Source organism: Cavia porcellus, unplaced genomic scaffold, assembly GCF_034190915.1.
Source record: "Cavia porcellus strain 051 isolate PalLab524CR breed Dunkin Hartley unplaced genomic scaffold, mCavPor4.1 scaffold_1, whole genome shotgun sequence".
NCBI lineage: Eukaryota > Metazoa > Chordata > Mammalia > Rodentia > Caviidae > Cavia > Cavia porcellus.
The window spans coordinates 233,272,661-233,286,549 of record NW_026947484.1 but is presented as its reverse complement, the minus strand read 5'-3'; the positions used below and the strand labels follow the sequence as shown (position 1 = coordinate 233,286,549).

At 40.7% G+C, this 13,889-nt stretch overlaps 1 protein-coding gene across 5 annotated transcripts in view; it reads right to left on the bottom strand.

Annotated features, from left to right (window-relative positions):
• Positions 1-13,889, bottom strand: part of Rbks (ribokinase) — an 87,103-nt gene that overhangs the window by 63,103 nt on the left and 10,111 nt on the right. For all 5 annotated transcript variants that reach the window (XM_063230493.1, XM_063230488.1, XM_013155955.3 and 2 more), the window contains exon 2: positions 2,040-2,172. In XM_063230493.1, the coding sequence (XP_063086563.1) occupies positions 2,040-2,051 (12 nt within the window). In that variant the 5' untranslated portion in view covers positions 2,052-2,172. The remainder of the gene's footprint in view (positions 1-2,039; positions 2,173-13,889) is intronic.

Sequence of the window (13,889 nt, the reverse complement as noted above, 5' to 3'; positions counted from 1 at the left end):
TTTCTATTCTTCACTCTGAGACATCTAGGCTAACTTCTACTGTGGGGACAAACATTGAATGACTAAACCAGGTGCGCACAGAAAATATGTAGAATTTTCAAAATTGTTCAGATGATACCATAAGTCATATACAGACAAGATCAAAGGAGCAGCTTGGCTTTAGGCAGCCTCCCCAGTGGAAGACGTCCCAGGATACAGATACTTGTCTTTTCCCTCACATCTACTCATATGGCTTCATGGTTTACTTCTCAAATTCAGTTCCATAATTCAAATATTTTTACTCTGTATTTCTCTCTTTGCCTTAATTCAACAGACCTAAAATAAAGCCAATCATCAAATCTTATAGCTGGATGAGATCCCAGGGGACATTTAATCTTGACTCATGGCTCCATGAATACAGAGCCTTCCAAAAGGACAGAGATCTCTCATCTTTTTTTTCATACCTCCACTTTTAGGACACTCTCTTCTTCCCAGAATAGTGTCTTGGGTCCCTGAATGCCATTCTATGCTCAGGTTTTCCCAGCCAGGAAATTGTATCATTCAGTTCCTAGGGTCTTTCTCAGCACCTCCGATTACTCGTGAGACCCTCATACCTAACCAAGTCCGGGTGGCTCAGGCCTAAGCTTTTCAACAGCACTCTCCCACAACCCCATAATTCATAAAATGTAACTGCCAATTTATGATAATAATATTGTAAGTCAAGAGCTCTACCTAGCCAATTGAGGATTTAAATTTTCTGTTTCACATGGTATTTTTGATAAGACACTCAAAAGTAGTAATAAATTAGAAAAAAAGTTATAGTTCATTAGCAGATAAAGTGATAATCATACAGCATCACTTACAGGCTTCGCAATGAGAAAAGTGCTATATGTAATAGGAAATATATTTTGGAGAAATTTTGGTAAAATCTATATGGTTCACAGGGCAAGGCTCATGCTTTTTAAGTTTCTCACGTTTCTTCTTACCCTCTACCGTGTAGACCTTGTCTAGCTTTCCCTACATAAAACACCAACATAATCTTCCTTTCTTATACTAATAATTCTAGCACCTTAAGATGAACGGAAGATGCAAAAGTAGAACTGAGTTTCACTTACTTTCACATTATCTGAGAAGGATGGGCGGAAACAGGACCAGTGAATGGTACATATCACATCTCCACACACTTGGCAGCAGAAATATGCCAGAACGTGAGTAATACGGAGTTCACTGAGGTGCAGATTTCTTTCTCAGATGCGACATTAGAGGAAAATGACTTGGCGACGAGTATGTCACCAGTTCCTAGACTAAGTTTCTGAAAGCTGCAGGGCCGCAGTGAAACTTACTGCACAGGAATGACTCATACTGCTGTGTAGAAGTCTGACTACAGAAACCCCCAATAGGCTAATCCTCCTCACGCTGCATCTCTAGTTAGGAACACATTAACGTCCAGGAAATGTAGCATTAACCTACGAGAGGCCTGCTGCTTCCCAGAGGATTCAACAAGGCAGAAACCGATACAAAGAACCAGGAAGATTCTTCTCTCTTATTCTGATCTTTAAAAACATGAGCACTCAAAAGAAATGAAAACGAGGACTTGAATAAGTGTATGTACATGCATGTTCCCAGCAGTCATCTATCACACCAGCCTAAAGGGGGAAACGGCCCATCAGTCTATTCATGGGTGGATAAACAATTTGTGGTAAGTACATAAAAAGGACTAATAACTGACACATGTTGGAGTGTGGACCGACCTCAGAAACAGTAAATCAGTAAATGAAAGCAGCCAGACATAAAATACCATGTATTATGCACTCTATTTATATGTAATGTCAAGAGCAGTTAATTCTATATGCATGGAATGCAGGCTGGTGATTGCAAGGGCTAGAGGGGAGGAGGAAAGAAGAAATATAGAAGCTTTAGTCTTAAATGATGCTAATTGGGCAGCGCTGGACAGAAGCAATGCTGCACATTATGAATGTATTAGAGCCACTGACTTGTTCAGTTTATAATGGTTATGAAGAAGAAAAACAATGAGCTTGTCCTAAAATCCAAGCGCTTACCTTGCATACCATGGATGTCTTTGCTCCAAGCCTGGCAGCCTGGACACACTGGTTGGCACCTTTCCCTCCAAAGCCAATAAAAAACTTATGTCCATGGATGGTTTCTCCAATTTTTGGCAAACGAGCAGTAAGACTATTATAATTTAAAAACAGAAAAAAGAAAAAGCACATTAGTAACTGAAAGTGGCTTAAGTTCTTTAGAAGAGGAAAGGTTATCTGATGCTGTGAACTTTAGTCTTAATGAAGAGCCTCCCTTTCACACAGAGCGCAGCTGCCTGATGAAATTTCTCTCTCCCCTACAGCCCATGCTGTAACTCTACTTCTGAGGTCTGCTGATGGGGACCTTGGATTCACACTCCCATTTCCAGTGCTCAGCACAGTCTCATTCACAGTGGGGTTTGGCACATAGGGTCAGTGTATTTCTGTATGGGCTGATCTGGTCACCTTAACAAGCAGCGGGAGGTATGCCAGGATTCTAGGGATCGTGTACATGTCGGTAAGGAAGAGACACTGCAATTCCACGGAGTAGAGATCTTGTTTCCTTGTTAGAGGTGGGATGCTGACAGGGCAGGATCAGGTTTTGGTCCCAGTGTACCACATTTTATGTACTTACATGAAAGGAACATGCATTTAAAACAATGGCTCTTTAAAGAGTTTAATTTTTACTATGGAAAAAATTTCACACATATAAAAGTAAAGCAAATAGTATATGACTTCCCTTACCCCTACACACCTATCACCAAGATTCAATATTATCAACTCACAGGCAGTCCTGCTTCATTCTAAACCTTCGATGACTTCACCAAAAGCTAAGTATTTTATTGTAATGTTATTGCCTGATGACAGTATGAAATGAGGCAAAAAGAATAAACGGTTGTTCCGAGGTAAGATTTTCCTATCTGTGAAGACAGAAGATGTGAAGAAACAAAATCTTTTTTTTTTCCCTTGGTACTGGGAATCAAACTCAGGACATTGCACTTGCAGGGCAGGTGAGCTGTATCACCTGCTATATTGTGTCACTGAGCTATATCCCTGGCCCGACGAAACAAAATCTTTGAAGGATGAAAGGAAATGACCAACTTTAAAATGGAAAAGAACAACTGGAGATGTAGCTCACTGGCACAGTGCTTGCCGGGCAAGCACGGGGCTCTGAGTTCGATTCCTGATACCAAAACCAAAACAAACAAACAAAAAAATGGAAAAGGAGTTCTGGGAGTAAGGGCACGTGGAGAAGGAGACCTCTGTCCTAGCCACAAAGTGGCCAGTGGCTAGAAGGAGCAGATGGAGAGGAATCAGGTATAAACAGAAAGGTTAATTAGTTTAGATGGGAAAGGCTAAGAGAAGTTTTCAATGATAAGTTGACTGTGAACTATAAATTTATATTAATTTATAGGCTATGATATAGCTGAAACCATTGTAAGGTATATTCCTGGAGTAACAGATCAGTGCCAGTTTCCGTAGGTCACTAACACATTGTTTGCAGGGCATGAAGCCTGTGAGCTTCCTTTTGGTGGTTCTAAAAGTGTTAATAAATTGGGCTAAACTACTCCATTCCCGAGTACCACACTGTCAAATACGGTTGAGATTCAAAAGAAGTTCATCAATAATTTGAAAACATCCCACTCCTCCTTTCAATTCTATTTTTATCTTACATTCTAAATGCATGTATAGTACTGATGAAGAAAATATATATCTAGAAGGTTCACTTCTCAAAAAGGTACTCAATCAAGAGAAAAATGGTTTTAATGTAATGTTATTATCCTGTCATTTAATTTAGCAATGACAAGTGATGATGAGATTTTGATTTGCATCAGAAATCTTAAACATTTTAGGATTCTGTTATGAACAGGCATTGATGAGTAATCTGTGTGAGTAACTATGTGAGTTCTTGGCTTAATGATGCCATGACAAACAACACTCATAACCACCTTAAAAAGAAAAACCCCAAAGTGGCTAAAAACAGGCCGAATAACTTAATTAGTGAAACTGTCACTGAAGAAATTTATGTCTTTCACTATATTTATACTTAGAACTGGGTCAAATTCACTGGTTTGGATCAAGTATCTCTTTTATTATCAGCCGTGGGAAGCCATGAGAATTATGTGGCCAGATTATTATTGGGATGAGTATATGTAGGGAGGGTAAAATCAGGGGTATGGCATATGTGTTTGATGTGGGAGCAGATGGCTGGGATTTAAACTCATTTCTAAATACATAAATGATATTAACACAAGCACTGCATTTATTCAGCAATCAAGTTCACCACTCCTTTGGTATTTTACTATTTTCTTTCCTCTTACTTCTGTAGTTTCCCTGCCCCTGCCTTTCTTTTTCCAATGCTAGACTTTCCTTACACGAGGACGGGAACCAAATCTACGATGTCTTCCATTTTAGCCAAAGTGCTTAGCATGAAGATTACAGACATTTGCAGAGGGAATGAATTTTCTGAAGTCTCCCTTTGTCTCTTTTTTCGGTCTCCCCTGCATAGCATCCATTCTTGCTTCTGCACTGAGGTTATGAAGCTGTTGATCGGGGCAGAAGACAGAAACTGGAAGAGGTGACTATGATTTTATGGTGTTAACAATTCCAGATTTTACCACATTTTCCCCACTGATTCCCAATTTTAGCAACATCCTCCTTCCACAGGCAAGAACTTCAACCTCAGATCGTATCAATCCTTCATGTATGTAGGAACTCAAATGTTGTGGTATATTCTATAGGGCAAAATCCAATTGCTGACAGTGGGATAGAATCCATCTGATGCAAGTAACAGATGAGTGAAAAGAGCATGTTACAGAGCACAGAGCTTATTTTATGATTTGTGACTTTTTAAAAAAGGAGAAAGATGTATGTACAGTCATGCAATGCTTCATGACAGGAGTATGTTCTAAGAAATGCACCAAGTGCATTTGTATTGTTTTTGGAACCTCACTTATATAAATTAAGATGGCAATATAATCCTGAAAGCTTTTTTTTTGGTTGTTTTTTGTTTTTGATTTGGAACCAGGAATTGAACTCGGGACCTTGCACTTGCCAGCAAGGCCCTTATGCCCCTGAGCCATATCCCCAGCCCTGATGGCCATGTACTCCTATGGGGACCATCACTGTGTATGCGGTCAGCGCATGGCTGGTAGGAATGTCATGCGTCAAATGTGTATGTAAATGCATAGGAAGTGAAATGTGTCCACAGAAAAGGTGGGAGCCAGACAGTTCATGTTTTGTTTTACATTCTTATCACAAGACTGTGTAAGTGCATTATGGTACACCACTGTTACTACTGCAGATTAGTGTGCTCTTGCGATCTTATTTCCTAAGTACACATTCTTCATGGGCACTGACTGGCTCCTTGTAGGTGCAGCCCAATCGATTCTGGCCCCGTGCTGTGTTCTTCCTATTGCAGGGCTTCTTTGTTTCTGTGCTGTGGTTCTTCAGGCTGTCCTGAAGGACTGAACTACCAGTTTCTTGGAGGTGTGGCCAACTCAAGAACATCAAGTGACTTTATAAAGGGGTCTTTTTTTTTTTTTTTCCTGTTTTGATCTCTGCCACTTGTTCTTGCTTCCTCTAGTATAGTGCTGAATAGAACGTGTGGACTTAAGTCTTTGTCTTACACTCTGCTTCTTTTTAAAAAGACTAAGACAGCTGGGCATGGTGGCCCATGGCCATAGTCCTGACCCTTGGGAGGCTGAGGCAGGACTGCCCTGAGTGGAGGCCAGCCTGGGATAGTTGGTGAGTTCAAGGTCAACCTGAACTACATAGCAAAACCGTGTTTCACAAACAATCAAATACAAAAATCAAAACAAAGTAAAACACTGCATGTTTGCAGTGTTAAACATGTATTGCATGTTTAATTTTTTTAAAAAGTAAATTTAGAAAGTGGAGAAGAGAGCAACTAGAAAGTTAATTACAAACAGGCAGAAGCATTTCTGAATTATAAATCCTAATTTTCTTTGAATTAGGCTTTCCTGACATTTTTCCCTAATGAAACCAGATTATATTCAGGGTTAAGAAAGGACCCGCACAGAGCACAACCCCCTGGATGTAAGGAGTCTATGATTTGCCCTAATTCAAACGTGAAGTTTAGCAGGGCACTGAACACAGCTTCAAGGGCTCAAAGGAAAAGAAAAATAAAAAAACGAGTACTGGTAACAAAACAAAACACTTGCTACCATTTAAAAGTGAAAACAGGCTGGGCGTGGTGATGCAAGCCTATAATCCCAGCACTTGGGATGCTGAGGCAGGAAGACTGCAAGTTTGAGTTCTGCCCAGGCCACTTAGAAAGAACCTGTCTCAAAAAGGCTGGGAATGTAGCTCAGTGTGAAGGCCCCGACCTTAGGTTCAAAAAACATTAAGAGAAAAAACCTTTGAGGGTAAAACTCAAACAGAATTGGCTTAACACATGTCGTTGAATGGAAGACAGGTTCATAATTTTAAAAAGCATTGTGTGCTTGAGTCGGAGAGAAAGGAGTAGTGACCCCTGTTCCTGGACGGCCCTGTAGTCCTCCTTGCCACAAGCCTCGTGGCTACAGCCTGGAGTTTGAGGCAGGAGGCCTGAACCATTTACTGATTATATTACCTTGACAGCTTTTCCCTCTTTGAACCAGCTTCTCTTCTTGAAAAAACAGTTTAATAATACTTGTCAACTCCTGAAACGGCTGGGTTTTGTGCTCTGAGTTAATTCACTGACAGGTGTTACCAGAACAACTTATCAATTGCTTTTAACTTCTTGACAATGAGGTGGTTGTTAGCGACCTTAGAAATTATTCCAACCAAAGGAAGGAATGACCTGGTGAGAACTGGACGAGAAGTCCTTCAACCTAATGGTGACATTAATACTGACTGGCCAAAAGCTAAGTCAGTCTTGCTTTTTGGTTTTTCCATCAGCTTTTCCTTTTTCTGGCTACACGCCTCTAACATCCCGTCAGTCTCCATAATAGGAGATTGTACATTAGTTTATACCCAATTAAAGTTCATTACTCTAATTTATTATTCCTACGCCCTGTATTCTTCAACCATATCTGTTCTTCTCAGCATTTGCGTATGTCACATTAAAAGGTGAGAGTAATTTCAAAATCAAGCTGTCATTTGCAACAATAGGGATGAACTCGGAGGGCATTATGGTAAGTGAAATAAGCTAGGCACAGAGAGATAAATGATCTCATTTATTTGTGGAATCTCAGGAACTCACAGCAGTAGAGTAGAACGGTGGTTTCCAGAGGCTGGAGGGGGGAGGTGGAGGGAAGGGGAGACACTGGTTACTGCGTAGTGTTACCATTAGACAGAGAACAATTTCTGGTGTTCCAGTAGGTAATCATTATGAAAAACTACATTGTAGATTTGAAAATACCTCCAAAGAGTGTCATGAAGGAAGTGGTAAGTACTTGGGGTGACAAAAACACTATTTACTCTGAGCTGACCATTACAAAATGAGTTGAAAAATCACTTTGTACCCCATAAATATGTATAATTCTTTAATAAAAATTTAAAAAATAAAGTTAGTAACATTTATTTGTATCTCTGTAAAAAAGATCTTAATTTCTCAAATAAAAATTCACACTAAATTGGCTGATGCACTCCTCTAACCCCAGCACCCCGGGAGGCTGAGGCATGAGGAATGCAAATTCAAGCCCAGTGTTGGCAACTTAGACCCAGTCTCAAAATAAAATAAGGGCTGGGAATGTAGCTGTGAGCAAAGGCCCTGGGTTCAGTAATCTCCAATAATGAAAAAAAAAAAAAAAAAAAAAAAAAAAGCATTCTAAATCCCTGTACAGCTGAGGCAGCTGAGGCAGGAGAACTACAAGTTGGAGCTCAGCCTGGGGAAAAGGACTTGCATTCAATTCTCAGCACATAAAATAAAAATAAAAATAAAGCTCATTCTGCGGTCCCCAACCTAAATTTGCTGAACATATGTGATTTACAGAAATGAGACATGAATTATGCTTTGCATAGTTCTTTTTTGGTGGAGCTTTTTTTTGAGACAGGCTCTCACTATGTAGTTCAAGCTGGCCTTGAACTCACCCTGACTTTCCTGCCTCCTGAATGCTGGGATGACAAGCATGCTCTAACAATAGTTCTCAACCAATTCTGATTTCTAACCTTTACTTTTTACTAGCTAAGAAGTCATTTTGTTTTAGATTCAGCTACGTTCAAATTTATGGGCAGCACTGTACCCAGAAGTGGCCAGCCGTTTTTGGTGTCACATCCTCGACTTCTATTTATTTAAAATCTACTCATGTGTGAGGAAAGGGTGCCAGGCAAAGGAGTGACAATAAAGATGAGTACACTGTGGTCTTCTCCTGTGTTATGGTCCCACAAGGCTTCTGTCACATCTTTGGTCAATTTTACCTCTTCAAGAAGGCCTCCGCAGATTGCCTAACAGGAGATATCCCCACCCTGCTTCATCCATGATGACAAGAAACAGTTAAGTTTCTGCTCACAGACAGGTTTTTTTTTTTTTTTGAGACAGTCTCACTATGTAGTTTACTCTGGCTTTGAACTCACTATGGAGCTTAGGCTGGCCTCGAACTCATGGTGATCCTTCTGCTTCAGCCTCCTGAGTGCTATGATTACAAGTGTGCGCTACCATGCCTGGCTACAGATGTTTTAATTCAGTACTGCTTCCTTATCCATGGGGAGTATGTCCCAGAACCCCCACTGGGATGGCTGCAACCACAGACAATACCAAGTTCAGCTTATATACTACTATACTTTTCCCTAAACACACACACACACACACCCTCATAAATCAGACACAGTAGAGTAACAATAAAATAATTATAACATTATAAAAACCTGCCAGCATAACTACTTTTGCACTTTTGAGGCCAATACTAAGCAAAATAAAATTACTTGAATACAAGCAGCAATACTATGACTGTTTACTAATACTTCGTCTGTTAACTAAAAAAGATGTCTACTATGCGGCTGATGGGTAGGCAGTCTACACTGTGAATGTGCTGTAGAAAGAAATGACTCCCCTCCCAGGTTGCTTGCAGTACAACTGCAGGAGTTTTCTGGTGATAAACTCTATTACAGTTTTTCGAGAAGTCTTTATTTCTGCTTCATATTAAGGATACACAATCTATGTTGGCTGCCAAGCACCTTAAATATCTCATTTTCCTCTAGTTTGCACAGTTTCTGACAAGAGGTCTGCATCAGTCTTGTTCCCTTATATGTTATGTGCCCCTACCTTGCTTGTGAGAGTGTGTGTTTAGGATTCACTGAATTTGATTAGAATGGGCTTTGGTGTGGCTTGCACTGTGTTTATCTATCTTGGTGCTCAATGAAATTCTTATACTAAATTCATCTCTCAATTATGGTTTTCATAAAATTTTAAAAAACTTTCAATCATTATTTCTTCAATATTTTTGGAGGTCTCTTTCTTTTTCTTCTTGGATTCCAATTATACTCTTCAGAGCCTTTGCCCCACAGGTCAGAGGCTCTGCAGATGTTTTCCTTTATGCTCCAATCAGATCACTATGTCTTTAAATTCACTTAATCCTTCTTATATTTAATTTGCTGTTAGACCTGTCCAATACATTTCTCTCTCTCTCTCTCTTTTTGGTACCAGAGACTGAACTCATGACCTTGTCCTTGCTAGGCAGATGCTTGTGGCGCTGGGCTATATCCCTGGCCCCTGAGTCTAGTGAATTTTTAATTTCAAATATTTGTGCTTTTTATTTCCTGTCTCCATTTTGTTCTTTTATACGTCTTCCATTTTTCTCATGTTCATGCTTTGCATTAACCGTATTTATAATGGCTCTTTGAAAGTCTCTAATTCCACCACTCGGTATTTCCCACTATTGGTTATCTTTCTTCCTCCCTTGGTTATGGATATTTTCCTGCACCTTTGTTTGTCTATGACTTCTAGCTGGATGCTGAGCATTGCAAATGTTACATTGTTGAGCATCTTAATTTTACTGTTTTCCAGTGTTGAACTTTGTTTTTCCAAGTAGTTAAGGCAAACTGTGGACTAGCTTGATCCTTTTAAACTGTTGTTGAGATCTATTAACGTAGGTTTTGTGTTGGCTCTACTGGAGGGTAAACTACCCCTTTTACTAAGTTGTCCTTTTGGGATCTCCACTGATTGCTTTGGAGGTTCAACCATGTCTCTGGCTAGACAGAACCCAACATCTCTCTTCCTGTGTAATTTCTGGGAAATGTTCAGTTTACAGATCTTTAGTAGTTGCGGGCTTTGTGTAGTTTCTCTATGTGTGTCTATTTTAGTACGGAACAAGATTTCAGGGAATCTGCAGCAGGTTTCTAAGCTCCTTGATTAGCGCCATCTCCAGGACACTTTCCAACAAATTTGGCCTCTTCAGCCTCTCTAAACTGTGAGCTGTTTTCTTAACTCACTGATACCATCATGCTTTCCTGAGCTCCTCCTCTAGGCCAGGGTCAGGAATATACCTCCTGGGCTCACCTGGCTTGTTTCCTTTCTCTTTTGGATAACATTCTGTGTTGCCTATTTTCTAATACTTGAAACAGTTATTTCCCAGTTGTTTATTTTGAGAAGACAAGTATGAAATAAGAGCCACTATAAAATGGTCAGTAGTAAATGTTTTTGAGTAAATAGTTTACAGCTTAAAAGAAACATTTAGAAAGCCCGGCTAGCTGATGCCTATAAACCTAATAATACAATGGACTGAATGCAAGGAAAGAGGCTGTGAAAGACTACAGCTTAAGGAGAAAAGTAAACCAGTTACCCATTTCCAGAATGGAATAGTGGGATGTGATGGAAGCTTTAATACTCTTAGCCCAGAAGGAATCATCAGAATGGGGACAAACAGGGGCACCTTGTTTTTATTATTCCAATGTGCATGGAGGTTGGAATAAGAGGGGTTGGAGAGGCAACACAGTTCAAAATATTAAAAATCTATTTAAAAATAATATCTAATGTCAACAACTATTTTTGGACATATATACACATACATGTATGTACATGACATGGTTTAAATATGAAGTGTCACTCAATGGTTCACGTACGGAGGGGTACTAGCCTCTCGGGTTAATCACTGCTGAGTTCATAGCTCACTGACCTACTAAGGAGGGCCTGGCTGGTGAAGCTGGTACCTGGGGGCATTACCTGGAAGAGTGTGTTCTGGTAGCTGGCCCTTTGCTGCTTCTTGGTTGCCATGAGGTGAGCAGCTTTCTTTATGACACCTCTCTGCCATGGTGTTCCTGCCTTGGAGCAAGCTGACCATAAACTGAAACCTCTGCCACCATGCCCATTCTTCACGCTACGTATGCCAGGAGTGGAAGGGTGGTGAACACTACATCCACCTGTACCTTCCTACTGCCGACTGAGACTAGATTTGGAGAAAGAATAGAAACTTGGGTAGGAGAGGGGCAGTAAGTTAATTTTGGAGCTGAACGCTATGGGAAGAGAAGGCAGGAAAAACGTACATGCATGTATAAGGGATGGAGACGCAGGGGCTGGAAAACAAAACGATCACAAACATATGTGAGGCGGTAATAAAAACTGGGAAAATTATGATGAGGAAAAATATTGCAAAAAGGGGACTAGTAAGACAAGAATTTGCTACAGTTTCTGATGAAGACAAGTATGAACTTATATAATAATAATAGTGACAACTACAGAACCAATGTTTTCTTTCCAATATTGCCAATTAATTAAAGTTTAAATTCCAAAATGACTTCTGTCATCACACATTATAATTATCTGGGCTACATCTTCCTACCATCTGCTGGTATAGTTTAAAGAAATAAAAATGGATTTTAATTTTATCCTAAACAAAATATAATTAGAAGGCTAAATCAGCATCAGAAAAATAATGTATTCTAGAATTATTAAATTTTAATTTATCTACTATTTTTGGTCTTGGCGATCATGCTTCTTTTGCATTCCCATCATTGTGAATATTCAAGAACTAGTTATATTTGAACTTAATATTTCTGTAAGAAAAGCATAGGGTAGGCATTACTGTGAGAAAGTGAGAATTAAAAAATACTGTTTTATCCTGAGTATTAACTCAGTTCTTGTGACTCACTGCTATAGTATTTAAAACACTCTGTGTACTCTTACAGTTGGGACCTAAAATGTCCTCTGAGAGGCATACAGCATTCTACTGTAGGCCAGGATGTCAGCTGATGTGCTTCTGGGAAGTGACTAGATGTTAAGGACTCTAACTTCATAGATGAATGTGTGGACGTGTTCACACTCAACAGACTATCAGAGGGCGGGCCTGACTGGACGGTGCAGGTCGCTGGGGGGACGGCTCTGCAGGCCCTCTGTGCCCTCTCTGTTTGTCCCTCTTTGCTTCTTGGTCATCATGAGGTGAAGTGTTTTTTTCTGCTATGTCCTTCAGCTGTGTTTCTGCCCTGCCACAGGCCTAAAGCAACAGGGAGCTGTTCATGGACTTACATCTCTCTTAACTGTGAGTCAAGTAATTCTTTCTTTGAGTTGTTTATCTCAGGTATCTTGTCATAGTAACAAAAAGCTAACAGCCATTTTATGTGAAAGTCAGTGTTTTCTCAATCATGACAAATATTCATTTAAATAGTATTTTAAAAAGATCACTTAAAAACCAGAGACTAATCAGGTCTTTAAGGTAAAAAACAGTGAGGTAGAACCAGCAGTGAAATGCTGTATACCACCTCGGGAACCTGGAATTTAGATACCTAGGAAACAAGGAGGAAGAAAACAAGCAAACAAATAAAAAACAATAAATAAAAAAACCCAGTAGATCTCCCAGAATTGGGAAGGAGCTGATCGGAAAACTAGAAACTAAGAGAAGATGCAGAAACTGAACACAACACAGAGAAAAGAACGAAGCCAGAAAGCTGCCCACCACTCCTCCTGATTCGAGGTAAGGCGGAGAGTGCTGGCAGCTCCAGGGAGGAACAGTGGCAGCAGTGAGGGTCCCCAAGAAAGCCCACAGCTATTCAGCTGCAAACACAGCATGAGGCTTTACTCTGAAAGTGACTCTTTTAGCATGGCAGGCTAGAACTGGAGAAAAAGCCCAGGGCGGTGCCAGCAGAACTTGCGAGGGTTAATCAGGAGCCATTCTGGTTAATTAAGACAGAGCCACAGAATAACTTCAGAACAACTATAGCTCAGGGTTTCACCCTACCATAGTGATTGGGTGAGAGCTGGCAAAAGACAGTTACAGAGTCTTTCAGACCTAGACCTCACCACCCCCAAGAAGTTCAAGCTCGGGCCAGGAAGCACATGGGGGTGAGAACCCAGGATGGCTGTGTGTGGCATTCAGACGCGGTTCAGTCCGAAAGTGCTTACACTAAGTCCCGTGGTCTGCTTGACACCCCGCGCACAGAACTCAGCGGTCTGCTCACTCTCCCCATCTACCAAGGTGAGCAAGGATACACCTTAGCTTGCATAACTGCTACAGCCTGAAGCGTATGCACAGAAGGCATGGAGACTGGGAGCGCTGTAGGGCAGACACTTCTAATAAACGAAACCCAGGGAGAAAGGTATGCTCAGGTTTGGCATTCACATACCAAAACATATCTCAGTTACTTTTCTCATTGCTGAGACAAAATACCTAACTCCCAAAGTTGGAGGAGAAAAGGTTTATTTTGGTTCACAGTTTGAAGAGGTTTCAATCTGTAACGGGCTGGTTCCAAGGCAGGGTGGCATGGAGAGGGCATCACAGGACAGAGAGTTCATGGCAGGGAGAAGACAGCAGTGAAGCAGCAGGGGACCCCAGCAGCCCTCTTTCTGTCCCTCATATTCCACCCAGACTACCTGCCCTGAGAGCGGGCAGCACTAAACTGGGGCACACTCAATCCTACCCAGAACTATGCCAAACCTACCCCAGACTTAACCCCAGCATCACACACACAGTCTCCGAATCGCACACTGAGATCCAGCTA